Source organism: Ciconia boyciana, chromosome 18 (genome assembly GCF_034638445.1).
Source record: "Ciconia boyciana chromosome 18, ASM3463844v1, whole genome shotgun sequence".
NCBI classification, from domain to species: Eukaryota; Metazoa; Chordata; class Aves; order Ciconiiformes; family Ciconiidae; genus Ciconia; species Ciconia boyciana.
Window position 1 is genome coordinate 4054064 of NC_132951.1, and position 27214 is coordinate 4081277.

General features: G+C 47.9%; 1 protein-coding gene across 2 annotated transcripts in view; it reads right to left on the bottom strand.

The window, feature by feature from the left end:
- The window catches only part of COL5A1 (collagen type V alpha 1 chain), a 162812-nt gene that overhangs the window by 75994 nt on the left and 59604 nt on the right, over positions 1-27214 (bottom strand). For both annotated transcript variants that reach the window (XM_072882942.1, XM_072882941.1), the window contains exons 5-11: positions 12603-12734; positions 10386-10532; positions 10013-10261; positions 5545-5697; positions 5181-5237; positions 964-1005; positions 641-703 (exon numbers count right to left, since the gene is read on the bottom strand). In XM_072882942.1, coding sequence (XP_072739043.1) covers positions 641-703; positions 964-1005; positions 5181-5237; positions 5545-5697; positions 10013-10261; positions 10386-10532; positions 12603-12734 — 843 coding nt within the window. The remainder of the gene's footprint in view (positions 1-640; positions 704-963; positions 1006-5180; positions 5238-5544; positions 5698-10012; positions 10262-10385; positions 10533-12602; positions 12735-27214) is intronic.

Here is a 27214-nt window from a genome sequence, read left to right on the forward strand (position 1 = left end):
TTGCTAAAGCACATAAATCAGTCTCTAGTGCTCGCTGGTAGAGACCAATAATCCACCTAAAGAAAAGGCGAGGTGCTGCACGAGAGCCACCTTCCCACCCGGAGCAGTCTGGGACACAAAAGGAGCGTAAGGAAAGACCCGCGGCAGGGGTGCTGGCATGACCCTGGCACCATCTTGGACCCAAGCAAGACCCAAACCCTCTACCAGAACTCACACCACCAGCTGGAACAAGGACGCAGCATCGCTGTTGAACTTCATTTTACTGTGCTAACAGCTATTTTGTGTGTTTGCTTATCCTGTTTTCCCAGTGCCACAGCCCAGTTCCCGCAACGGAACAAGCGGCCACGTGCCAAAGGGTGCAAACAGAGAGCAGAGGCTTTGTCAGCCTTACTCTTGGTTTTAATCTGAAGAAAACCGCTTAATGCATTTGACTAGTGTGGCTGTTCCCCAACCCTTTGCCCTTGGATGCAAAGGTCTGCCCTGTACCCTACCATAAGCTCCTTTTGGGGCTAAATCAGAGGAGGTTGCTATTACAGGATGAGCAGTATTTTAGGGCTTCAGTGATACACCACAGCCCCACTTTGCACACACAAAACAAGCCAAGGCTTCAGCCAAAGAGGAGAAAAATGTGGGTACTCACTCTCTCTCCAGGGTCACCCATTAAGCCCACGGGTCCAGTTGGTCCTGGAGGTCCTGGAAGGCCCTAGCATAGAAAAGACAGAAGAAAAATAAGCCACTAAAGAAAAATGCGTTATTATTTGTAACATATTTGTACAACGAGCAGGAAAAGAATTAGAGCCTCCTGTTTATTTTTGCACCAGAAAATCGACCCCGAAGCGCTCTGTACACATGCGCGGCATATGGAAGCAATAGAGCCTGGGAACAGCTGTGTGCGGAGCCCTCCCCGCACACCCAGCACCGCGCGCATCCTTCGCTGCAAGGCGTAGACAAAGTGCCACTTACTGCTGGGCCTTCGGGACCAGGTGGGCCTTCCACCAGCATACCCTAAGCAAAAGAAAAAAAGAAAAAAAAAAGTGATTAGCAAGGCACATCCTCAAAGTCACTTTGACTACAGGGCTGGAAAGCCCAATGCTTTATCTGTTCTTAAGTATTTCAGGTCTTGCTGCTAGGTCTAGGCATCCCAGAGCGGAAGGTCTAGGCATCCCACTCTCTCTGGATGACATCTCCTGTGTCCCCATTGCTAGAGGCACTGCCCACCAAAAAGCCAAATACCATCTATTTGAATCACGCAGGGCACGGCAAAACAGCCCTTTCCCCCAGCACCAAGCCCACCCTCGCCCCAGCACAGGGTCACCTTGCTAACCACAACCCTTCTCCCTTAGCTCACGGCCAGGCAAAGGGCAAACCCTGGGGCACAGCAAGCGTGGAGGGTGCTGGAGCAGGAGAAGAGCTCCTCTTCAGGAGGAAGCTGTTTCTAGACCCAAGCAGCTTTGAGGGAAAAAAAAAGTTAACAATCAAATTGCAAGGGTTTGTTGTTTTTTGGTTTGTTTTTTTTTTTTTTTTTTTTAAATTACTTTCCCAGCAGACTGCATGCTGTGATTTACTCTGTGTACCTAGGAAATCACTGTGTGGGCAAAATGGTAGAATAATGTTATTCCATTCCTTTTAATCTAAATATTTTGTCATAACTTTAAATCAGGTCTATCATACACTCAGTAGAATTGAGGTTGGTTTTTTTTTCCCCTCACGGGTAGGTAAGAGGCAGGAAAGAAACCTCCCAATAAACCTGGCAAACGCTTTCCAGAAGGCAGCAGGACGATCTGTTGGGAAATGCCCCCCGGCAAGCACTGCCTTTTTATTTCTGGACCAGTGACTGTGCCCCCAGCAGCACCCAGGTCGAGCCAAAGCAGTCCCAGCGCTTGCCAGCTCCGCTGTAGCAGACAGGGACATTTCTCCTATGGGATGAAATCAGCCTGTAAAAATACGTAGATAAGCAGTCGGCTCCTATGGGAGAAACCCGGAGGAAGCAAGTGCAGGGACCGGTCTCGGGTCACCCTTGGCTGGTCTGCGGGGCTCAGGCTCCGGTGCTGAAAGCCTCGGCTGACCCCACGGCAGCCAGTACAGCAGACAGGGCTGAGCTGAACAAATCTGAAATGTCTAGAGGAAAATCCAGGCATTCCTGCCTCAAAAGCCACAGCCTCTAAGCCCAGAGGAACAAAAAATAGGGTAAAACTTGCCGCTGTGAACCATTCCTGCTTCCATTAGTGGGATGCATGTTTCTGCACCACTAATGCACGGCCAGCACCGTTTTCTGTCTTTCCCAGTGTCCATACTACTCATTACCACCTCGTTCAAAATCTGGCTTCCGCTTCATTTGGACGTGTGAGGGGAAATTTTCTGCTGCTGTCATCACAGAAGCGCCTGTGCAGTCGTTCTTCATCAGTAAAGAATTTAGGTCATGGACTTCGCCCCGTGCCCATTTTGACAGCGGTTTCTCTGTCTGCCATGGAGACGCTGCTCTCTTCTGGGTGGGAATTAGGGGTGAACCCTACACGACATTCCTCCAACCTGCACTAAGTATGAGCTATTTGCTGTTGGAAGCTACCAAGAAGAGGCAAGCTATGCTGATGGAGAAGGTGTCCCCCAGGACATCCACTAAGCACCGGCTCCTTTTCAGACACGCGATGAGGACATTGCGTAGGAAACCCCAGAGGTCCCAGCAAACCTTTCCCTGTATGGACACCCCAAGGTCCATCCCTGTTGAGACCAACGATGGCACGTTTTGGTGTGGCAGGCTCCAAATCAGAAACTAATAATTGTCTCTGGGCTGGTGCAGAGAGCCACAGCCCACATAGGTGTCCCCAGGATATTTTTGGGCTGCTGGGTGCCAGCATCCCCACGGTCTGAGCAAGCACAGCACTGAGGCTCTGCCTCCCACCGAGACGCTCCTCCGCATGGGGGAAGAGCCTGGGCTAATTAGCCAATTTGCGATGCAAACATCCTTGGCATCTTCCCATATTTATCTGTTGGTTTATGTTGAGCTCTAGCTTTACGGACATCTGGAGATTCTCTTCGGCAAGAAACCTCCACTGTTTATATGACTGCTCATCAACAGGAACGATGGAAACGTGGGAGGGTTTGGGGACCAGGACCAGTGGAGGGATGCCACCGAGAGCAATCACCTTGGGGGTAAGGCAAGCAAACCACGGATCTGGGACTGTTCCAGGGGAAAAGAGGGTGGTGCTTCCACTCAATCAACACCCAGGCGCTACCCGCAAGTGAAGTGAATATCACAGAAACAGCCCAAAAGCTGGCTGCAACACGCAAAGGTGCCGTGCAAAGGCTGATCAAACCCTCCCCGAAGGCAGGCGCGAGCACTAGGGTCCCCCACGAAGGACAGAGGACTTTGAGGAGGTGAGGGCAGCCTGGTGCCTCCAGAGCTGGGATGCAGGGGGTCCCAGCCATCCCGGGCTCCATCCCTCCTCGCCCTGCGCCTGTGCTGCCCTGCTGCCTCCAGCGAGCGTCAGCACAGAGCAAGGATTGAAGGACAGGCGGTTTGAAGGAAAAGGAGAGGAAATCCAGCAGAATCTGACTTCTGCGTTTCGATTTTATTCCTCCTCTGCTGCAGCTCCCATCAAAAAAAAAAAAGAGCTAAAGAGTGCAGCAAATCTGAATTTCTCTCTGCTGAAGAGGAACCGCACGGAGAGGGAAAAGGCGGCATTTGGTCTTGTTTACTTTCTGGCAAAAGCTATACGTGCTCCAGTGTTTTGAAATAGCGAAGGCAGCCAAATTCTTTCTGGATGATTAAACTTAACTATTTTGTTCGCTTTGTAGCATTTCACATTGGTTCTGGACACGGCAGGCTGGGTTTCTGCCATCGTTTTCGTGGGGTTCGGCTGCCCCTCACCCTTCCCACACCTCCAATAAGCAAATCGCTTGTTCCTCCTTTTGTTTGCAGAGTGAGAGCAAGACCCAGAAAGGAAGAGAAGCAAGGAAAGGTCGGAAATGCTTTTCTAAGGCACTCGTTCAGGCTTTTCAAGCCGTGCTGCTGCACCCCAGCTTCTCCCTGGCCTCCCCCCGCCGCTATCTGCAAAAGCGTCAGGCAAAGAAAGGAGGAAGAATTAAAAGAAAAATAATGGCCTCCGAGTGATGGGAAGTGCCACCCCGATGCTGGGCGCCGCGCTGGCCCTCTGCCAAGGAAAATTAGGTTAATTGAGTTGCTGGTGTGCAGCGAGCGTGTGCTCGGCCCTTCAGGGACGAGGCTCAAGGGGAGGTGGTTGCAAGGACCCGAAGCCCCATTTCCAGCCCAGGGAAGAGCAGGCATGGGGGTACCTTGGCATCCCGACATGCAACGAGGGACAGACACACGGCCATCAATCGACAGCCTCTTCCTCTGCTCAACGGGCACCTCTGAGCAAACACCAGCCAGCCCCACCACGAGGGCAGCTGGGGAACGGCTCCATCCTCACCTACGGGGGTGCTCAGTTGGGCACCCACATTTTTTGCAGACTATAAAGGACACAGGCAATTCATAATCATTCTTTAAAAAGAAAAAAAAACCTCAGAAACAAGCCAGGGAAGAATCACGAAGAAAGAGAGCACCGGGTTCCACTCCTGGGACGACACAGGGTTTCTCTGAAAGTGGAAAGCTGGTGGGACCCTGGAGCAGGCGCAGGAGCAAACCTCTCCTCTCCCACAGCTGTGTGCAGGGAGAACCCTTTTATTTCCACAGAGATGAACCCATTAGTTGGACAATTAAAGCCGGCCCCAAGCTGCAAGTTCAGGTCAGGATATGACCTGGCCACCGGCTGCAGGCGCTCGGGGGAGCGGGTTCGCTGCCGAGTTGGGGGCACTTCAAAACCTCTGGAGAGGCGAGACATGTCCTCTGCCTAATGCTTCAGTTCTAAAAGGCTTAGGTTTTGTTTTGGTAAATGAGAGATTTCATGGGAAATTTTGTACTTCCCTCATAATTTAGGTCATTTCTTGAAGCTTAAAAAAAGAAAAACAAAATTACAGTATTTTATATTAAAAGTTTTTAAATGAACCAAGTAATTCTTCCATGGGAAGTTCTCCTCCCAGCTGTACCACAGAGCACCAAGCCATACTGAACATACCCTTTGTACCTTTTTCCTTGGGGGAAAATAAACCAAACCAAAACAAAAAAAACAAAACAAAAAACCCACCCAAAAAACACCACCAAAAAACCAGATGGTCCTTACCGGCTCAATAATCGCAGGCTCCCCCTTCTGTCCTTTCTCACCCCGTGGGCCACCGATCTGTAGCACACAAGGGAAACACAAAGCCAGACAGTCAAAGAGGACATCGCCTGCATCAGCATCACGGCTCCGAGCAGGAGCTAGAGATCCCGGGACAACTTCTGCAACCAAAGGACCGCTGACGTTCGTGTCGAAAAGAAACGGGGCACCCCCTCCTCACCTTGTGCAAAACACACGCATTGCAGGTGGATGAATCCAAGCGAGATGCTCTCACTGGTTTTTGCGTTGCTAATCTCTGTGCTATAAATTATGGGAAGACAAACATTTTGAACTAGGCTCGCCCTCAATGAAAAATTAACTCTCTTACCCCTTCGTAGATGGTGTCCTGGTTAGCAGGCATGCCGGGGCCAATATCAGGAGAGACTGTTCGGTCATAATAGTTATCATAATAATTCCCATCGTATTCTTTTATTGTTTCCTCGGTGAAATCTTTATCCAGGTCGTCTCCTCCTTGAGCAGCCTGGAAACAAAAGAGCAGCAACATGTCAGCCTGCAAACCTCTCTAGGCTGCACACGCTGGAAATATAAGGGGAAGACTGCGGTTTCTGCAAAGTGAGGATGCTTTATAATAATAGTTGCAAATAAAAAGCACAAGAAAACTTAAATTCTGGAGTTTTAACGTCTCCAGTGACCTCCAAGGGTCTTCTCCAACGGCAGGCAAGAAGGATGGAAGGATCTTTATGTCAAAGTGTACACCTTGGCTTTCCCCGGGATTTCTCTGTCGATCCCTGAAATAACACTGTGAGCGTAAAAGTTTGAGCGAGGAAAACAAAACACAGCACAAAGCAACAGCTCACGTCAGGAGTTATCCCGCAAACTCTAAAGGCCTAAAGAAAGAGGGAATGGAAGTTTCAAACCCCAAGCCCTACTCATCTCTCACAGCCTCAATATCAGGGACACTGGATTATTAAGCATAAAAAGTCACACATCCAGTCCCGTATTTAAAATGCACATCAAAACCACAATGTGTCATTATGAGTATCTGATTACAGAAGGAAATGTGGAAAAATCCAAGTTTGCTTCTACAAAAACCTCCTGTTCGTTTCGTCTGGGATGCAAGTTGTGATCGTGCTTGTCCAAAGAGGAAAAACAGAAATTTTTACAAATCTCATGCATTAATCCCTGAATCCTTTCTGAATCCTTACAGCAACAGATGCTATGGACCACAAGCAAGGACATCGAGACAAGTATCAGAATTTCCTTGCTTCGCTCCATACCCCTGTGCTTTCTGCAGCCTGGCAGGCAACCGTCTCTTGGCACCCTTCACTCTGAGCAGCACTGTAAAGAACAACACGTGCTGGTGATTTTTTGTTTGTTTGTTTCTTTCCCATCCAGGTAAATGGCCAAAATAGTCCACAAATTGAATCGTTTCCAGTGCTTCCCACAGAAATTATCTCCTCGCTACTATGAATTCAAAATCACTTAAATGCCACCACCACTTCCAGACCGTGTTTCTGTGCCAAAACTGCTCAGAACCCATAAGCATGAGCATCTGTATCTCAAGTCAAGAGGTTTTAAAGTAAGAATAAGCCTAATGCTAAGGCAATCATCGCTCTGCCACGTCATCTTCTTTTACCTCTGCAAATACCAACTGGTCTTTGCAGAAATTACCCAATCACCCAATTAGAAAACTTGGAAAAGTTAGCATTATTTTTTCTTTGTACCCTTCAAATGGATCTAGTGCTATCACACACGTCTCTTATCCTGTTTGAAATCTTTTATCTAGGCTTGCACTTTGAAACCTTAAAACCTGTTTATCTTGCTATAAAGCTTTTGGGGATAACATAGCAAGCTTTTTTCAAATTGCGTTTCTTGAAATGAATGTCAAAAATGTCTGGTTTGATATTTTGATTAAGGTCCCCAAGTCAATTTGCATGGCAAGATATGATATTTTGAATAACTGGGCAGAGAAGGAGGAAAGTTCTCCGTGCTGAGATTTGCAGGTGCTTTGGAGAAAAACCAAAACAAAAGCCTAAAAATACTCTCCTTAACCATGCCGTTAGACAACCTGAATCAGAAAACAGTGCACAAAGAAAACGGGAGGTCCAAAAATCAGTGTGCAAAACACTGTGGCCCTCCTTTGCTGATAACAGCTTCACTTAAATTACCTTTTAGTCTTCCCTTTTGAGAAGCAATGCAGATACGAAGCCCTGGTATATGCATCTGGACAAGTAAAGCAAACTGCCTGATGAATAGCAGGCAATGAACAAAATAGATCTGTCCCCAGCTCCTCTTGTTCACGGGAGCGTTGCTGCCTACTAAATCTCGGAATTGCTTCACTGGCATTTATCGTGGAGTTATTAGCCATAATGAAACCCAAGCCCAGGAGAGTTCAGTGACTAAACCTGCCTCCAAAACCTCTCGGCACAGGCTCCACAAAGTTTCACTTGTGCAAAACTAAACCCCCTTTTAATTCCCACTGTAGGAATTAGAGTCTTCCCAAAACACAGACAGGTGAACTTCAACACTGACAGACATGGCCCGATCTTGCAACAGGTCTGTGAAGGGATGCCAAAAATTACCAGTCTGCACCAGACCTACGTTATCCTCTCTGATCCCACGACCTCCAGCGAGCAGTGCCAGGGCTGGCCCCGCCGGCGGCTCGGGGGACGCCCGGTGTCCCAGCCCGCCTCGTCCCTGCCGCACGCCTGCATCCCTGTGCAACACCGCAGGGGCTCCGGCTGCTGGCAGAAACCTGGGACTACTTGAAATTACACCACGCTTACTCACGACCATGAGCACTATTTTTTTCCCTAAACTAGCCAAAAATCTTATAAGTTGTTTGTTTTTTTTTTTTTAAGAGCAAATAAACTTCTCCAACCACTTTAGCAGTCTATCTCCTGCTGAAACCCTGTTTCTAGTAACAGGTATTAGGCAGGCAATTACACACCAGCTCCTGATCCTCACTTCCATATCGTTCATAAAGCAGCTTGGTCTGCTGCTGGATTAAGGGATTTGGTTTCCCCGAGTTCATGGCTGCAGGCAGGGCCCTTGGCTCCCACTCCGAGGGGTAAACCTGAAATCCATATCCTCTTGGGTATTTGTCCCTCAGGCTGGCGCTTTTTGGGAGTCTTCCCTACGTCACATTCCGTTAGCCTTCGCCTCAGTGCACGGGAATCTCCTTCAGCCAGGCAAGTTATGTCCTTTTCTCTGCTCATCAGCTAAAAGATTCACTGGAGCAACCTCCCGCCCCGGGAGCACTCCTGCAGCCCTCCCCATCCAAACGCTGGCTCTTTTGGAGCTGCTGGAGGTGGACAGTTTGCTCCCTCTCCCCACGAGATGCTTTGCTGAGAGCAGGCTGAGCTTTCACATAGGAAAGCTTCGACATGTGTTTCCCTACCTGAACTTTCCTTCTCTTCTATTTCCTTTTCCTAGCAACTAAAGTGGCCCTTGAGCCTCTTATTTCCTCTTCCAATTTTTTTTTAAGGTCACGCTGTCCAATCTTTAATTCCTCTCTATTAGAAAGTTCAAGCTTGGCCAAAGATTTCTGGCTCTTTGTCAGGAAACAGAAAAGTTTCCCACCCATGAGTTCCCTCAGGTTGGTGCTTGCTTCCTCGATACGCTGGAGCCTTTTCTGTTTCTCTCTGTGTATCGTTTTGGGCTGCTCAACCTCCTCCTCCAGCGCATTTTTTATCCCCAGTTGGCTGGACTCGATCCCTGCCACGCCACCAGCCCTCGGGGCGGCTGGCTCCCCTCCTGCCTCGCTCCAACTGCTCAGCTCTTTGCTTGGACGCTTTCCCCGACACCTTTTCATTCAAGCTTCCAGGTCCAACTCCAAATATGTTGGCCAACTTTTGCTGTCTCTTTTGCCACTCTCCAGCGCCTCCCAGAAAGCCTTCAGTTTTGCAAGCCCGTAACTAAGTAATTCTTCTCCATTTGAGGAGGAACCGCAAAACTCTGCCAAGTCCCATCCTACCTCCCAGGAAACATTATCCCACTATCGACTCCTCTTGCTGACACTCCTGGATAACAAAGAATTTGCCTTGTCTAGCATAGTTATTTCCTTGCATAGCGAGCTATACAGCATGCAGCTGCAAGACAATTTATCTCCGTCTCATCTAAGGATGAGACCAACGTTCATCTCTTTGAGCACCAATATAAAAGGCAAGAACTGGGCAAGTCTTAAGGATAGAAGAGTCTCAAGTGCAACATATTTCACTTGAAGCATATTAAAGTGTGGGTAACTAAAAATGTAATTGCTCCAACAGAAACGTCAGCTCTGGGATCTCAACTGAACTCATCTTTGAGCAGATCTGTGCAGAAAATGGAGGGGCTCTCTCTGGGTGAATGCAGTAGTTTGAAATCAAGGGTTTGTCCCAGTGTTGAAATGTTTTTTTTTTTAAATTACTATCCCAAAAACATAAAGATGCTATTCAGTGGGAATGACAAAATGAAAAATATTGAAGTTCTCCATCAAATCAACATTTTAAGGATTTATACTAATAGCTTTGAAATAAAATTCTTTTACTTAGATTTTAACACCAACCCTCATTTTTCTTTTTGTCAGACACGCACTTCTCACAGGAAAATGCAGATGTCAACATGAACAGATTTTTCCAGGGAAATAATCTTCAACCAAATTCTAAATATCTATTCCACACCCTGAAATATCTGGAGTGAAAATATTTTACAAGAAACTTCCTCTTCCAACACAGCTGCCCAAACCACTTACAGATTTACCATATGGATGATCACATCTCCTTTGCTCTCACGGCTATGAAATACCAGAATTAATAAAAAACAAAGTGAAAGGAAAAGACATTCATTAAAATTACATCGGTCTCGTTGTAGGTGATGACGGTACTCGTGGGGAGTTCAGCTTCCACGGCGTTTTCAGTGAGTCCACCCTGGGGGTCTACTTCTTCGTTGTAGTTGACATCTTCATAGGGGAGAGGCGTGAAGTACTCTTCGTTAATGGTTTCATAGTTGTACTCATCCACAAGGGGATCATCCACCGTAGCATCCTCTTTCGTCTGCTTGCTGGGGTCCCCTCCATCAGGTGATGGCGTGGGGGCAGGATAGTCCTATTGCAGAAATACAATGCCAGAATCAGAGAAACAAAAAGAAAATTCTGCATCATTCTCCACTTCCCCCTCTATAAAGGTGCCGTTTATCAAAAGCATCTTTGCCAGGACCCCGCGTCGGTACCTGCTTGGTTTCAGGTCTCTCTCCAGCAGCCACTTCGGGAGTGCCGGGTTTGGTGGTGGGTGCTTCTGGCTTCACAGCTTCATCAACATCTTCATAGTAGGGGTATTCATAGTAGTAGGTGTCACCTTCTCCCTCCCCATCGGTGTACTGCAAAGAGAAGATGAGAAGCAGAAAATAAGCTGGCAGCACCCAAGCACATTCCTGCCAGCTCTTTTAGACATTATTTCGTGTCAACGGGGCCACGCCGTGACGCGGGGTCACGCAGTGAAATCTTTCCCTTCCTCTCGTTCAGCAGCTTCTGCAAAACCTTCACCAAGAGCCTGGCTTTGGGCTGCTTTGGCAATGGCTGTGATTTCAGGAGGTTCCCAATCGTCTCTCAGTCCTGTGGCACGCTCTCCCTTATCAGAGAGGATGGACCTACCCTGCAGCAATTCAGTCACCTATGATCACAGAATCGTATAGGTTGGAAAAGACCTTTAAGATCATTGAGTCCAACCGTAAACCTAACACTGCCAAGCCCACCACTACACCACGTCCCTAAGCACCTCAGCCAAACGTCTTTTAAATACCTCCAGGGATGGGGACTCCACCACTTCCCTGGGCAGCCTGGTCCAATGCTGGACAACCCTTTCAGTGAAGTAAAATTTCCTAATATCCAGTCTAAACCTCCCCTGGCACAACTTGAGGCCATTTCCTCTCATCCTATCACTTGTTACCTGGGAGAAGAGACCGACCCCCACATGATAACACAATAAAAAAAGAAAACCCATTATTTTTTTTTTAACCTCAGATTGTTGAGACCTCCCAGGTCACATATGTGACATATTCAGAGAGGGGAAGAAAACACTTGAATCACGCAGCCGCTCTGAGAAGCAGGGATGCTACTTTCACTCATCCGACTGCACTAATAACATCCGCGTGACTTCCCATCCACCCGCAGCCCACAGGCAGAAGGGCTTCAAAAACAAGATATTTTCAGCATTTTCCACAAGGCGTCAGTCATTCTTCAAAATGAAATACAAACAAAGCAATTGGTTACAGCCGGGCATGGCAAATTTCTTCGCCAGTCCATCGCTCTCACTGGCAGCAGATGCCGGCACGTGGAATAGTTATTCTTATGCAGCCCTAAGACAAGCCAGCCCTTGTTGAGCTGCTGGCTCCAAAAGAAGAGTTTTGTTTTCCTACTACCACATATTTTGACTATACCGAAGTCTATTTTATTTTACTTATTTATTGTTTCTCCAGAAGTGCTGGCGGAGCGGTTACGGCACTTTCCCGGGGCTGGGCGGCCGTGCCTCGCCTGCGAACATCACTCTGCTCCCCAAAGCGCTGCTAGGCTCAGGTTTTTAATTCAATCCCAAAGCTAAGCCGGAGCAGGCTGACGGCATCGCAGCTTGGTGAGCGTTCGGCAGGAGCCCGCAGATCTGAGACCAGCTGAAAGCAGGAGAGTGCATGGACCAGCAAATCGGACCAAGAGAGCAGCCAAGATGCTGAGAAGCAGCTGGGGATGTCAGATGCTTTACTTGCTGTGAGCTGAGCCTGAGACCTCTTAAAAATGTGTAAAATTCAGGTAATACTCTTCTGGAAATCAGCCACACCCATTTCTAATTGAGCAGCAGAAATAAAGAGATATCCTCTATCTTTTCTTCCTTTTTTTTTCTTTTTTTTAAAGAAAAGGTCTGAGGCTAACTCTTTGTAGAAAAAGAAATACTGAGCACAGCAGCTTATACAGATGATCTGGGAGCATTTCTGCCAAAATAAAATTCAAATATCAAATACATAGGCAAAAATATTTCCCCCTCCTTTAACACCTGTTGTTTCGAAGAATATTGAAAAAGAACTGCTTAATCTTTTTACAAGTTCAAGAGTAAAATTTGAAATTTAGAAACAGGTGCCTGTTTTGGACAGGATTCGACCTGCCAGGGAAGGTCAGTGTTTCATACTTGGCTCAGGTTGTCTCTCCTGCAAGTTTTTGAGCTCAAAGTGATTATTCATTTCAGTCTCTGGAAACGGTAGGAGCGCAGAAAGGAAGGAAAACTCCTGAGGGCAAGAGCCAAGACCAGAACCTGCAAATCTTAAAAACAAGCTCTGTCTTGACCCTTACAGGTGAGTCGCAGCAAGCTGAACAGGAGGAAGAAGCCGAGTGTGTTTGCAACCGCAATATAGAGCTGGATGCTGCTGCCCCAAAAGCATCCCCAAACCCTGCAGGTGACTTACGTATTCATCTTGGTTGGGGTCCTGTGACTGGGGGGAGTCCGGGATGGCAGTGTCGCAGTCGGGGCTGTAGTGTTCGCAGTAATCGTGGGCTGCTCGGGGATCCGCCACGATCAGGAGCTGCTGGATGTCGCCCTGCGGGGAAGGAAAGACAGAGTGTCAGGGGGACGGATGGTGCACATGGAGCCACCAGCCCGAGACTGCAGTCAAGGGGATAAAAACCACCAAGGAATGAAAAGCAAAACACTTGGCAGGGCCACCTCCCTGACACGGGCATGTCGCCTGAGATGAGCCAGGCAAAAACCCTCCGTTGTCCACGGTTGGGTCAAGCAGCTGCTTATCTCCGGCTGTTCCGCGAGGTGTGAAGCCACGGTGCTTCACGCCTGGTCCCAAACACACCTTCCCAAAAGATAACAGCCATCTGCAGAGAGGTCAACCCCACGCCTACAATACGACAGCACTGACAGCCCTAGGCAAGGCAGATGCAGTAAAAATAAGAGAAAAGGGCTCTATCCACCCCAAATCAGCAGTGTCCTGTAGACAATAAAAAAACCTCCTTTCCTGCCCGGTCCTGTGCAGATCTGCAGGGCTCCAGAGTTGCCCTGCCCAGTCCAAAAAGGTGTTTAGTGGCCTCAAAACTTCTCTGCTTCTCCCACCCCATCAGTTGGTCTCACAGAAGACATCAGCCCCCCTTTTCTACATCTTGCCTCACCTTGCTTTTCCACCCACAACAGTGCGGCAGACACAGAAAGAGATTAGAAATGCACCTGATAATCAGAAAAAGAAAAAAGGAGGAGGGGGTTTCAGTGGCTTATTAAAAAACCAGGTGCACAGCAAGCTCATTAGGCACTAAGGCTGCTTCATGGATCACTCGCTATATAGCGAACGAAGCACGACAGAGCCACAGCCCAAAGGTCAGAGCAGGAACCTCTCTTTAGTTTCCTAAAGAACCACCGCTCTGCTTAACCATAATGCCAAAAACCAGTTTATTCCGTAGACAGTTATATAAGACAAGACTTTACTACTTGGATTATTACAGCTGATGCTTTAATTAGGGGAAAAAAAACCCCCTTAGTTAATAATAGAAAAATATGGCTAAGGCATCAGGGGAAAAAGAAAGAGCATTACAGCAAAACTGGGAGGATGACTTGGGCACGTAATGGGAACCAGAAGCTCTGAGCGGAGCCTGGCCAGACCGGCGAACAGCCCTGTGGAAAACCAAAGGAGATTTTGGAAATTATGGGCCAAATCTGCCTTCACGCACGCAAGCTGCGCACGGTCCAGCCATGGGTACCGCTGCGTCCACGGGGAGCTCAGCCTCCCGTGAACACGTGCTATTGACTTCACCAAAAAAAAAAAAGTGCTGTTTACATTTTTAGCAGAGATCCACCAGGAAAGAAGGTTGCAAGGACCTTGCGGACCTGGCTGCATCCTGCCCGGCTCTGAGGGGCAGGGGCAGCTTACGGCTGCCTGGGCTTTCCCTCCTCGATTTCCAGGTTATCGCATCCACCTCTGCAGCACCTCACCGTAACATCTGGGCACCTCTCCGATGCTACACAAGTTACCCTAAAATTGAGCATTGGTTTAAGCTTATTAGTCATTTTTTCCTGTGAATAACCTTTACCAAATTAACAGAAACATCTGCAAAGTGGTTTTCAATTTTCTATTTTAAGAAAGAGAAATAGTCTTTCCTTCCCTTTCCCTTTTTTTTTTTTTAATAAATCCATAAAGCAGTTCTGTTGTTACCGTTCTGGCTTTTTCTTTTTCAACGTAACCACCAAAAATGGGGATGGGAAATGGGGAAAAGAGAAAATGCCAAGTTTTTGTCTCGGAGAAGATTTCCCATTTCCAGCCAGCTCTGGCCACCACCTGACAATGTGACCTGCATGGGGAACTTGGCCATGGTGTGACCTAGAGGACACGGCCCAGCCTGGAGCAGAGACTCGAGGGAGCTGGGGGGGTGTTATGGGGTTACGCACACCATACATCATCGTCCCTGTCTTCAAAGGCAGTTCAGAGCAACAAGACAAGCTGCCCCTTTGGAGTTCCCTCCAGTGGAGGGTGCCCAACCTGGCCAAGGCAATTTGCTTAAAGCTGATGATGGGAAGATCCTTCCAGCTGCTATTTCTGCACACAGGACCTCAACCACCCCTGCCCCTCACTGACACCCAAGTTAAGCCATTTATGCCCTCCTCTCACTTAGGTGGTTAAAGCTCCCCAGTTTCCATACGGTTATGGGGAGGGTCCGGTGCCGTTGGGATAAGCTGAAATAAAACAGCCACAAAAGCAGAGTCGGTACTTGTCTCCGAGAGGCAAGGAAGGAAGGCTGAAAGCTTTTTCTTCCTGATAAGGTTGGATTTACACCTCAAGGAGAACTGATAGCCTGCATCCTATAAGCAACCAGGACTATAACTGTGTTTCCTCAAGGAATAGATAAAGCAAAGAAAAGCACATTGGCTAAACACAGTGCAAAAGGTTAAGCAGAAGAGAATTTGCTAAAGTTGAGTTTGCTTTTAGTCTCAGCCGATGACAGCTCCTGAGCTATGCATGGGGAGAAATCCTGGCTCGATCCCACTCTGCTTCCCTGCAAGACAAGAGGAGCTGAGCATCCTCTGGGTCCGATAGCTCCAGGCGTTGGCAGTGCCTCTCAGTACATGGGAAGACATCACCTACAGGTCCCAGGAGCCACAGGCTCAAGTCTTGGGGCCACAGCAGCAACCCCAACCTCACTCAACACACTAAAGGACAGTGTTAGCCTAGTGGTCACTGAGGCCAACTCAGTGGAGGATGAACAAGGGAAGCTTCCTGCTAGTTCTGGGTCAAGAACCTGAGAAAATCAGTGCGTAACTGAATAAATTTGGTACGCAAAGGGTGCGAGGAAAAAGCGTGAGCTGCATCAGACAGCTCCTTCAGAGCTCACCACGCTTCATGAGCGTTATTCAACACGTCTACTATTTTCCCATTTCCTTTTCAAACCCAATCAATCACCCTGTCCAACAAAGTTCATCCTTTTCTTGTTCCAGCAGCAGCATGCAAGCATGCAAAACCAGAAGGAAAACCAATGCACCCAATTTTGGAGGAATGAGAGCCCCCGGGAGCATCTGAGCTCAAGTACGCTGACATGGATTGAGCAGCTCAGTGGTGGGGGAAGGAGGAGAGCTCACGGGGTTGCTAGACCATTCATCTTTGTTCCATTAACAGCAAGTGCACAGCACTGGTGGATACCCCGTGTTAACACTTATAAAAAGCAGACAGGAGTAAAACCTTGTTAGCAAGATTCCCAGTCAACTGACCTCATCCCTCAGTGCAAAACAATAAAATGGGCTAATTTAGCCTGTAATAAAAAGCCCCACTATCTGAACTTCACAAAAGATGCACAAAGCTCTGCTGTCAAGAGCCCCATTTCTTTGATTTAAAAAGCCAACTTTAAATAGAGCAAGCCGGGCTGGGAGGTTCGCAAGCCTTTTGTGTCCTCTCAAGTGTGTTGCCGCTAATAAATTTCACCAAGAGATAGCTGCCCCCAGTCCCGGCACGGGCTGACAAAGGCGGCAGCCAGCTCCGCTCCCTTTCCTCACTCAAGCGTCTATTTGTTTCACTGTTATGGTTACACAAAACACCCAAGCCTCTCTCCTTCCTATGTCAGCATCTGCTTTTTTCAGCAAGAGCAGTGATAACGAAGATGCCATTAATTCCCCCCACACACAGACGCACAACAGCTACAGATTTTCCATGAACCCTTAGTGTTGAACCCTAGTGCAGCATGAACCCTAGCATAGTAAGTTCTCTCTCTGTAAGAGAGAGTGGTTTAAAGACTTTACCAGCCAAGTCATTTAGGTTTTTAAGACTTAATTTCAAGTAGAGAGGCATCTAAGTCAGGAAGCAAGTCAGTAACGCACTGGTACTGCTTCAAAGGAGAGGTCACCACCACGGTGTCCTCCAGCCCCAGTCACCCATGCAGACGGTGGGTGAAGTCCTCTTTGGGCATGTGAACAAGTTGGGCACATCTGGGCACACGGGGCTCAAAGTGCTCCAGTAACTGGGGTACTTCTTAGTATGCAGAGGCAAGGCACAGTTGCACTTTCCTGGTTTGACAAAAAAATTTGAAGTGGAGAAAAAAAAAAGTCAATTTTTGCCTGAAAATAACCAATATTTCATCCATCAGAAGAGCTAAATTTTAAAAAGGGGAATAAATCACATTTTGACCTTTATTCCTAGAGCTTCCCGTGAAGAAGAGGAGGCAGGACTGCACATTTATGAAAATGATTGTGAATTGCGAGGCTTTTATTTGCTCCACCAAACATGTAAGTGCTGTCAGGACCAGTAAGAATCTGTCTGACATTTATGGTAAAGCCATTTATGCCTGATGACTCATTTGCTTTATGGAGTAAGTTCCATGGAGCCAGTTTAATTCAATTCCCCAGCCAGCTCCCAGACAAGACTGGAAAAGCTCTTCTGGAGCATTTTTTAACACTTATTCTATATGTGTGCAAAAATGTCACATCACTTCCAATGACATCAACTTCAGTAACTTGGAGAAATTGCTGTGGTTCAACAAAACAAACAGCTGGCGAGGATAATTGGAGTGACTTCATCTGGCATTGGCAGCAGCTCCATAAATACTGGGATTCTTCGGGGCTCTCACTGCAACGCACCGATAATTAACTGGACTGTTGTTTTATTGCATTACCCCAGAAGTCTTAGAGACTCTTAACATCCATAAGAAGAAATACCGCTTGACATGCCTTTTTAAACTCCTACATTTATATTGGATAACGACAGGCCCAGGATGTACAATTGTAACACACACACACAAAAAATCTTTAAAATTATTGGAAGCAATTGGGATGTTGCTGAGCTTTATTAAGACAAACTCACTGGTTCCATAAATGCAAACCCGGTCAGGTGGCTTAAGAGTGGCAGAGGTTGAATGCAGCTCTAATGATGAAGTGAAAGCTTAGAGATCCCAGCCACCAGTGAGCTTCCAAAAAACCTAATCCCTGTCTTGGAGACAGCCTGCTAGCCCTCAGATGTTCCACTTGATAAAACCTGTCATCAGCACTTGCCCACGGATGGAGGCTCTCTGCTAAGGACACAGCAGCTGCCCTGCTCCGAGCAGCTCCTTGTCCGCACAGGTTGGACTAAGAGTGGTATTGGAGAAGTCAGTGAAGAAGGGAAGCCAGGAGTGACCCAGAGCTCACCGTGCCCCTGCCAGCGTAGTGAGACCCCAAGTCAGAGGCACGATAACCGCTCAGAGCACTGGTGCATCCTTTGTTGTACTGGCATCATCCCAGAGTCCTCCATTTAAACCCAGCTGCTCCAGAAAAGAAGCCAAAGCACAGCAATGTGGTCAGATGAAGCCTCGTCTCCCCCACCAGCCCCTCTACCTGTGTCCTGAACCCCTCTCGCTGGCCAGCCACGGACAGAGGTGAGCTCACCACATGGAGCAACTGGTACCTAACGGGCGTCCTTTGGGCTTCCAAAAATTTTGCACTACAAAATGGGAAGGCAATAGTTGAAGGTCTGGCTCAAAAAAACAACAAAAAAAAAGGCTTGACTCACACGCAGTCATGAGTCAGCTAGAAATACTTGGTGGTTTGGATAAATCCAACCCGGATGTTTGCTTCCCCATCCTGCGCAGAGGGGCTGCAGGAACGTACAGGGCAGCTTTGCTGCGAGACCTCTGCTATTTCCCCTCTCAGGCTCCAGTTACCGCAAGAATGGCTCCCTCTGGCTTTTGGCACTCAGATAGGAGCCTCTTCTGAGCCCTCTTTAGAAAAAAACAGGTTTAATTAAGCAGAAAAGGGATAGAGGTTTCACTAGAACCAAATATAGCTTCAAGGAAAACCCTCTCTTACGGGCTGATAATAGTTTCTCACTGAGTCTCTGTCTGGGAGAGGAGGTGCCCTAATCAGCCTAGTCCTGCATCCCCACCCCAAAGCTAAGCCGTTAGCATTTCTGATATTAAACTTACAGAACACAACCTACAGTACTTATTTGGACAACCCACATGCCTCTTCCCCTGACCACAGGAACAAGAAGAAAATAAGCCCTTTGGCTCAAAGGTAATTAACCTCCCCAGTAGTTTTCAACTCTTATGTTCTATAATCCCAGGGAGGAACCCAATTTCCTATCACACAAGGTTCCATTAACTCGCTGTTAGCCCTGGCTGCTGGATCTGAAGGAGCAGGGCAGGAAAGCACGGTCCCCTCCTCTATGCCTCTTCCCCTTCCCCGAACCCTGCTACCCTCCGCTCCAAGCTGTCCTCAACACCCAGCCCCGCTCCGATGGATGGAAACGGGGCCGGGCAATGCCACGTCGTGCTTCCTCCATCCACAGCTGCTGGATCCTCGGGTCAGCCGCTCCATGGCTGTTTCTTAGAAAAGAGGCTTTTCGGAGCAAGGAGCTCTATTTCATATGTGCTTGCAGAGACCACAGCACACCGTAGATCTGTCGGCGTAATATCGCAATACAAATTATGAGGAGTTCAGTAAGGACTCCTTACTGGGAGGGAAGGACAAGCAATTCTCTAAGAGGAGAACAAAAGCCAGATGGCTTTCCTAATCCTGGAAAGCTCTCAAAGAAGCTGTTGCTCTGCCAATACCCAAATACCAGTCAAGGACTCAAGTCATTAGCAGAGCAGGAGATCCTAACACAAGGTTCATGTCCAGGCAGTACGTCCCCCCCCCAGCCTGGGCTCTCATAACCACGCAATGTAAATAACGCCCTGCCCTAATGTAAACACAGCGGCCGCAGCCGCCGGCGCAACGCCGAGCACCCTCTGCACCATGCCAAAGCAAATGCGAAGCCAGAGCTTATGCCGAAGTCCTTTTTTGTTTAAGTGACAACACAGAGCTAATTCCCAAAGACAATATACACAGTATTCATCAGCAGTATAGATTATTTACACGACAGTGCTTTACAGGCAACAGACGGACCCATCCATTCCAGTTTCCTATTTGCAATGGGTAAAAGATTTTTTTTTTTTTTTTTTTTTTTTGCTTTTCCAAATGACTGAGTTTGTCAAACCCATTAATCATTGTTAACTTTGTTCTGCTGCTTTCCCTGGAATCCTCACCAAATCCTGACACAGCCCAGAGCCCCTTTGCTCTCTCCAGTCCCGTGTAACATCTCAACAGTCGCCCTTTCCTCAGCCCTACCCCAGTCCACTTAACCATCACATCCTGCCCCGAGAGCTTCTCGTGTAGGGACTGGCAATGCCCTGAAGAGAACAGAAAAGGGACAAGATGAAAAAACCTGACCGAGCTCAAATGGGCATTTAATGATGGGGCGAGAGCCCAAGCCGAGCTCCAGACTGGCCACCCGGACCACAGAGTCCCCTCCTCCCTGCACCAGCTCCCCATCCCGTCACTGCCAACACTGATTCATCCCCAGGCACTTCGCCTAATTGAAACCTCCATCCTTTCAGAAGAGACATCTAATCACCAGTTTAAAGATCCCAAAAAGCTCTGGGGCTGCTTTATGCTTTGAGGCAATTGTACTTCACCTTATTCAACCGTGACCCTAGCTGACTGAAGGGGACTGCAGTGCTCGGAGGAAGCATTACGTGCACATCGCACAGTTTGTGACCCTGTGGCTCCCACCATAAGCCATAAATGAGCATTGCTTCCAGTGGGTGATATGTCTTTCCTAGCTAAAAGCTGATGCCTAGACCTTGGAGGACAGTTTTTGTTCAAAAACTTACCAGATAGGTGGAAAAACCCAGATAAGGCAAATTAGCAACCCGTCATTTAATTAAGATCCAGGCACTTAGGGGACACGGGGCAGAGAGAAAAAGAATCCTTAAGAAAGAGGCAGCTTGGAAAACAGGTGGTATTGGCAAAAGCACAGAAAGCATCAAATCCGCAAAGTATTTACTGCAAGGCTATCATAGCAATACATTTCTCCAGGGTTTTTTGTTTCAGAGCTGGAAAAGCCACTGCGGGGACAGCGCAGCATCCCTTGGCAGGTCCACCCCACGCAGCCCTCCTCCAGCCGTGACACTGATGGGGCAGGACCCCCAGATCCAGCCTGCACCAGAGGCACAGCTGCCGGTAGCAAGGGGGATTTTCTCCAGCAAATGGGAAAATTTAAGCTAGAAAAAAAAAAACAGAAAAAAAATCTGAAGGTAGACGTGGCTAAGACAGCAGAAACTGGACTGTGGTTTAAAACTTTCGTCCTCCCAACGCTGGCTGAAAGGCTCCCGCAGGAGCATCCCGGGTCAGGCAGTCCAGAGCAGGAGGCAGCGTCCGTCCCACGCACGTACCAGGGGACGCGTCCAGCTTTCCCTTGACTCATGTCTGGTGCTGCAAACCACCAGACATCGGCTGCGTGCTCCGTAGACTGCACTGCAAAGCGGACAAGTACTTTTAATAACTGTTGCAGCTAATTGCACAAGGGAGCAGGACCCACCCAGAGGAGAAATGACTCCTCAGCTTCTGTTTATCCTCAACGCCTTAAAGTTCTGCGCAGGCGGCCTTATATCAGCCGCTGCAAACGTGGTGGCATCACCGCCACGCACCGCAGTCCTTTGGAACAGAGTATTTGCAAGCTTTGATTTTTCCCTTCCACTTCAAGCTCCCTGCTCCCCTGCTAACCCCAGGTCCCTCTTAAAATTACTGCCATCCCCGGGGCCAGCGCTCCGCTGTTGATTTGTCTGCATTCCTCCTCTTTTGAGCAAGCACAAACACCGTAACTCTTTCGATGGGACGGGAAGGTACGCCCAGAGCAAAGCAGCAGCCAAGCAGTAGGGACTGCAGGAAAGGAAAAGGCAGCCAAGGTGCATTAAAAAATAAAGCAAATACAAAGACCCGCTAAAAACACCCAAAGAGACAGATATCCTTAAATCAACAACCGTCATGCTCAGACACTCAGCTCCGCTGGCTATTTTTATATATTTATGTCTGTTCTGTTAAACAAATCACAATCTATCTGCTAGGATTTTTTGGGTGTGAAACAATCAGTTACGGACACAGAAAGTGGGATGCGACTGGATGGCCTCCCCTGATCCGCACCCCAGCCTAGAAGGACGGATGGACAGGGAGAGGGGCTGCATAGACCGGTGTGACAAAAGGCTGCTTTATATTCACTCCTTCTCTACAGCCTGGCCAAGCGCTGTGGTAACACAGGCAGCAATAATATGAGAGGTTTCTGCAGCTGTTTTGCAAAGAGGGGAAAAATAATAGTGCACAGTTCAGGTTTTTAAAGAAAAAAAAAAAAAGAAAGAAAAGAAGAAAACCCTGACAGTCCCACCTCTCTCCACCCTAATAAAGAGAGGACATCACACTCAAATTTCATTTGCCTGTTGTAGAGTCAGACTTTATATTTGCAAAATGAGCATTTTTAAACTTTTTTTAAAAAAAAAAAAAAATTGTGTGTTCTGGGCAGATCGTCTGAACCCCCCCAGCAGATTAGAAACATATGTGAAGAACAAGGAATCTAAACCACACATTTTTATTAAACTGCATGACTTCTAGTTCAAATTTCATCACGTTGAAGTAAATATTTTCTCTCTAAAGTAGCAGCTGCATGTTAGGTTACCCATAATAGATGTTTCATATATGTACACATATGCATACATGCATGCAGGTGCCCATACATGCGTGTCCCATGTTTGCTGATAAACTTTATAGATGTCAATGTGAGACCACATGGCTAAAGCTGATTTTGCAATTTTTCTTTTAAAAACAACCTGTCTGTGCAGGCACATACAACAATTTAAAAAAATTAAAGCTGCAAGGATTCCAAAACTTCAGAAATACCAGATTTAAGGTTGAATATCCTAAATCTATCACTCTGTATGGATGTATTAGCATATAGACTTTAATTATTACCCATATATGGGTATATGGGGATGTATTTTCCAGAGTACTTCCCCCTCATGTGGCACACGAGTGACAAGGACACTTTCCTCCGCAGCCCCTTTGCACGCTCCTCTAAGCTCCACTTTGCAGCTGCAGTGCTTGCATACACGTTTGGCACACCCATGCTGCGTATCAAAGCGTGTATATTTTTAAGTGTGACATCTATAGACGCAGACGTTAAGCACCGCTAACTTAAACGAGCTCCTCCGCTGATAGAGGAAAGCATCCAGATTTGGGTCCTTCTGAAAGACTCTGACTTCCTAATGACTCAGTTTCCACTTCTGGCATGGCGCACGCCTGACATATCCCTAGCAGCTTTCCTGAAGCCAGGGCTTAATCTTTATCCCCAGCCTCTTCCTGCGAAAGCTGGGACGTGTCAAAAACAGCTATCGCCGGGTGTTTACAGAGCACCCGTGCATCACCTCCGGAGCAGAGCACGCGTTTCCCACTGGAGCACCGACCGCATGCCACGTCCGCGGGGATGGACCCCGACCCGGCCAGCACAACCTCAGGAGCCTGCGCCAGAGGCACTGATCTTACCATCACAGAATCATATAGGTTGGAAAAGACCTTCAAGATCAACAAGTCCAACCGTAAACCTAACACTGCCAAGCCCACCACTACGCCATGGCCCTAAGCACCTCAGCCAAACGGCTTTCAGATACCTCCAGGGATGGGGACTCCACCACTTCCCTGGGCAGCCTGGTCCAATGCTGGACAACCCTTTCAGTGAAGTAAAATTTCCTAATATCCAGTCTAAACCTCCCCTGGTGCAACTTGAGGCCATTTCCTCTTGTCCTATCCCTTGTTACCTGGGAGAGACCGACCCCACCTCTCTCCAGCCTCCTTTCAGGCAGTTGTAGAGAGCAATAAGGTCTCCCCTCAGCCTCCTCTTCTCCAGGCTGAACAGCCCCAGGTCCCTCAGCCGCTCCCCATCAGCCTTGTGCTCCAGACCCTTCCCCAGCTCCGTTGCCCTTCTCTGGACACGCTCCAGCCCCTCCATGTCTCTCTTGTGGTGAGGGGCCCAACACTGAACACAGCATTCGAGGTGCGGCCTCACCAGTGCCGAGCACAGGGGCACGGTCACTGCCCCAGTCCTGCTGGCCACCTTGTTTCTGATACAAGCAACCTGCAGCCAAGGGCAGGCTCCCTGTCCCACCCAGCCCTTTGGAGGACACCAGTGCTCTCTGCCAGCCTTGAACCCCTCCTCTGAAGGGCTGACCCAGGCCAGCTTGAAGCCAGCTGAGCATGTGCCAGTCACCCCCCTCCCCAGTCACCCAAGCCAAGCCCTAACAATCTTTGGTATTTCCATCACCTGCAGCAGATGCAAAGCCAAGCCACAAGACCTGCTTGTGGTACCCACCAGTGCTCTGATTTCAGCCCCAGCAGTGCAAGAAGCCCTCAGCCTCAGCTGGTAAACACCAGCTCCAGGGGGACCTTAGGGCTGGAGGATGAAGAACTGCATCCGTCGACAACAAGCAGCCTGCTGTGGCTCTCCTGGCTAGCTGAGGACCATCCTCAGCTGACGCTCTTCTCCTGAGAAACCATTTACAGATCTCCTGCAGTAACACCTTCCCCAAGAACAGAAAATAGGACAGGAGCTGGAGTCCCTTGGCTCGCTGGGACCGAGTCACCAAAGGCCCCAGAGGTTCTCATCACTGTGGGATGGAAACCTTGCAATGCGATCTATTGAGACCATTCTACTAACCAGGCTTGACTGGAAGAAATAACTCCTTTGCTGGCTTACTTTTGAGTTGCTGGCTGGGCAAAGGTGTTCCTTCTATTTCAGGGGAAGAGTGAAAAAAAAAAAAAAGGTAAAAAAACCTGACTGCAAAGAACCCTTCCAAAGTGACTCAGTTTTCTTTGGCTGCTCCAAAACTCCCATGAACATGGTAAATAGTCTGACTCTCTTTTCCCCTCTCCAGTTTTGACTGAAAAATAGGAAACCCGATTCTGAGAAGAGCTGGAATGAGAGAAAAGCAGGTTTAGACTCTGCATGCAGGGCCAGCTTGGCAGAAGGACTTGGCACACTCGCACCATCTCCTAGGGAATGTGTGAGATGTTGAGGTCAGACCTGGTGTAGGTCCTCAGCAGACCTGATCTGTGCATGCTCCTTGTGTGGGATCTTAACTGTTGCCTCCATTCAGTTAAGGCAGAAACCAGTTCTTGCATTTTTGCCAGTACAAGGAGCTAGAGCAGAACCGGGTCTCTCCCTGCAAGGATCCTACCTAGGGGAAATATCTGGAGGAGAGCTGTTGGAGGAGAGCAGACATGCTAGAGGGAAACACCTTCACCCAAGAAACAACCCGGCCTTCTGGCCACCTCTGTAATTACAAATGCTAGCAACTAAATATTCATCTCTTGTGTATACCAGAAACCACATTGAGAGTTATTTAATTTGAAGGTTTAAACTAACACATGAGGAAGCATTCTCCTCTAATGAATTCATTAGGACAGCAATGCATTTTTTTGGCTGGTTTCCCCTGAAAGCAAGCCATGTGTGATCTCTGTGCAGCCACAGGTGTGTCTGTCTATCTCAATAATTCTTGAATCAATCACTGATTTCAATCACTTTTGACAGAGGAAAAAGGCTCAAGATAATTAAACTCCTATGAATGTCACGGACATGGGCAGCTAGGTAAAAGAAAGGCATCGTACAAGTTCGTTGTCTGAGGGGAGGCTTTGCAGCGAGTTCACATCTGATCAGATACAAGCATGCACAAGAACACTTCTCTTTAATGTTCCTACCATAAGAAAAGTTTAAGCAACCACAAGGCACAAATTAGAAGGATCCTAGACCTGACTAATCTCAAGGCATCTCTGAGATTCCCAATTCCCACAGTAACTGGAAAAAGATGAGCCGAAGCACCACAAAATAAGCAGTTCTTCTTGCATTTCTGCCTATACGTGGAAAACACCCTCTTTCTCCTCAATTTTCCACACCCAAGAAGAATGGAGGAGAAAACCAGGCATCTCCAAGTCTCAGCTTGCCAGCTCCCCTGGCAGCTCTCAGAGGAACATCACGGGACATGGCAGAGCCCAAGGGTTTGCTGCTACCTGTCATCAGATGCCAGCCACATTCAGGCTGACATTGCCACCCAGGCAACCTCGGATGAGCCTTTAGTCAAAGAGAGTAGCTTATCCATCTGCACAACAGACTTGTAATCATTACTGGCTCTCCAGCAGACACACTAGGATCAAACCCTGAGAGTTATTTTTTTCCTATATGACCACACAGCAGCTTGTCACTCTGTGATTTCTGCCTTCAAACTCTTCATTTGGTAACTTAAAATCAGCATTTATGTCATACACCACACAAATTACAGCGTTGATCCCTAAAGATAGAGGCCCCACAATCACCATGTGCTCTGTTGTCGCTATCTTTACATCTAGCCCAAATACCACCTTTATAGCATGGTCACTATATGGCTGTTGTTCCCCCCCCCAGATTACAAATGTTTAGCCAGGAATAGTGTAAATCTATAGGATAGCTTCGAAAGGAACGCTTTAAAAACTGCTCAAAAATTGTACTGCCAAGTTCACAGGTATTCTTTAATAGATGCACCAACCATCTGTTTACAATATTAATACCACCAGCTGAGAGTGACTTCATAGCAACAGATTATACAAAAAAAAACCCCAAAACTATCTATCAGATATCCATCCAGAATTTAAACATGGTTTTCTTTTTCCCTTTTAAGTTATTGTCTATTCCAAACTGTTTGCAAAATAACAAGCGTGAATAACTCCACAGCAGTTTTTCAAGCAGTTCCTTCTGACTGTTTTCCAATAGGAGCTGATTTGGCTCAGGTCTATTCACACGGTGTGGTTTTGTTCCCTAATTGAAGCATCAAGTCAGATTACACTTCTGAACCCTTGCAAGCAGCAAATTAGAGTATTTAAAAAAAAAAAAAATCTCTCAATACGTGCTCAAAAAGTTTGCTTCCATGGATATGCTTAAGCAGGGCAACTCGGGAAGCACCTGGCAATGGGCTTTTGCAACCGTAGCCTCCTCTTGACAGTCAAGGAAAGACATTTTCATGCAAGGATAAAATACCGGGACAGCGTGGCAAGGCGACGCTCTCCCTGACAGCCATCGCAAGTGCCCAGTGTGACAGCGGGGCTCAGACCCGCCGACCAGCGATGCCGACTGCTGGGATGATCTGGGAAGGTACCAGAACCAGGCAAAGCTTGGCTTCACATCAGTGGTTGCAGTGAAAAAAAAAACACCAAAAGATTTTCCCCTCCTCTGCATTCACACACCCTGCCTGCTGCTCCTGCGGTGCTGGGGAGGAGCGGGCAGCAGCTTGCACCCACACCATCGCCCTCCGTCAGGGTGCCAATTGCTCCGGTGGTGCCCCGAGGCCAGGGTGAGGGACCAGCACAGGTCCGCGTTGCCAGGGCAACAGCCCCACGGGCAGCATCCCACGAAACTCCCATTCAGACCCACTGGAAAGCTAGGTTAAGTGATAGCCTGCACGTTGTGGGAGGCAATTACATAAAGGGAAGATAGCGTCAGCCTAGCCTTCCACTGTCCAGCGTGGAAATTAAACAACAGCAAAAAAAAAAAAAAACAAAACCCACACGAAAGCCCAGCCCAGGCCTCTGAGAAATGAATAGGACAAAATGAATGGATGTCATTGTCTATCATGATCTGCCAGCCCTTTAACTAGCAGTTAATAAAGCTGAGAGGGAGAGAGGAGAAGATGAAACGAGCAATTTTGAAATAACACCCTCATTTTGCATCCGGTGTAT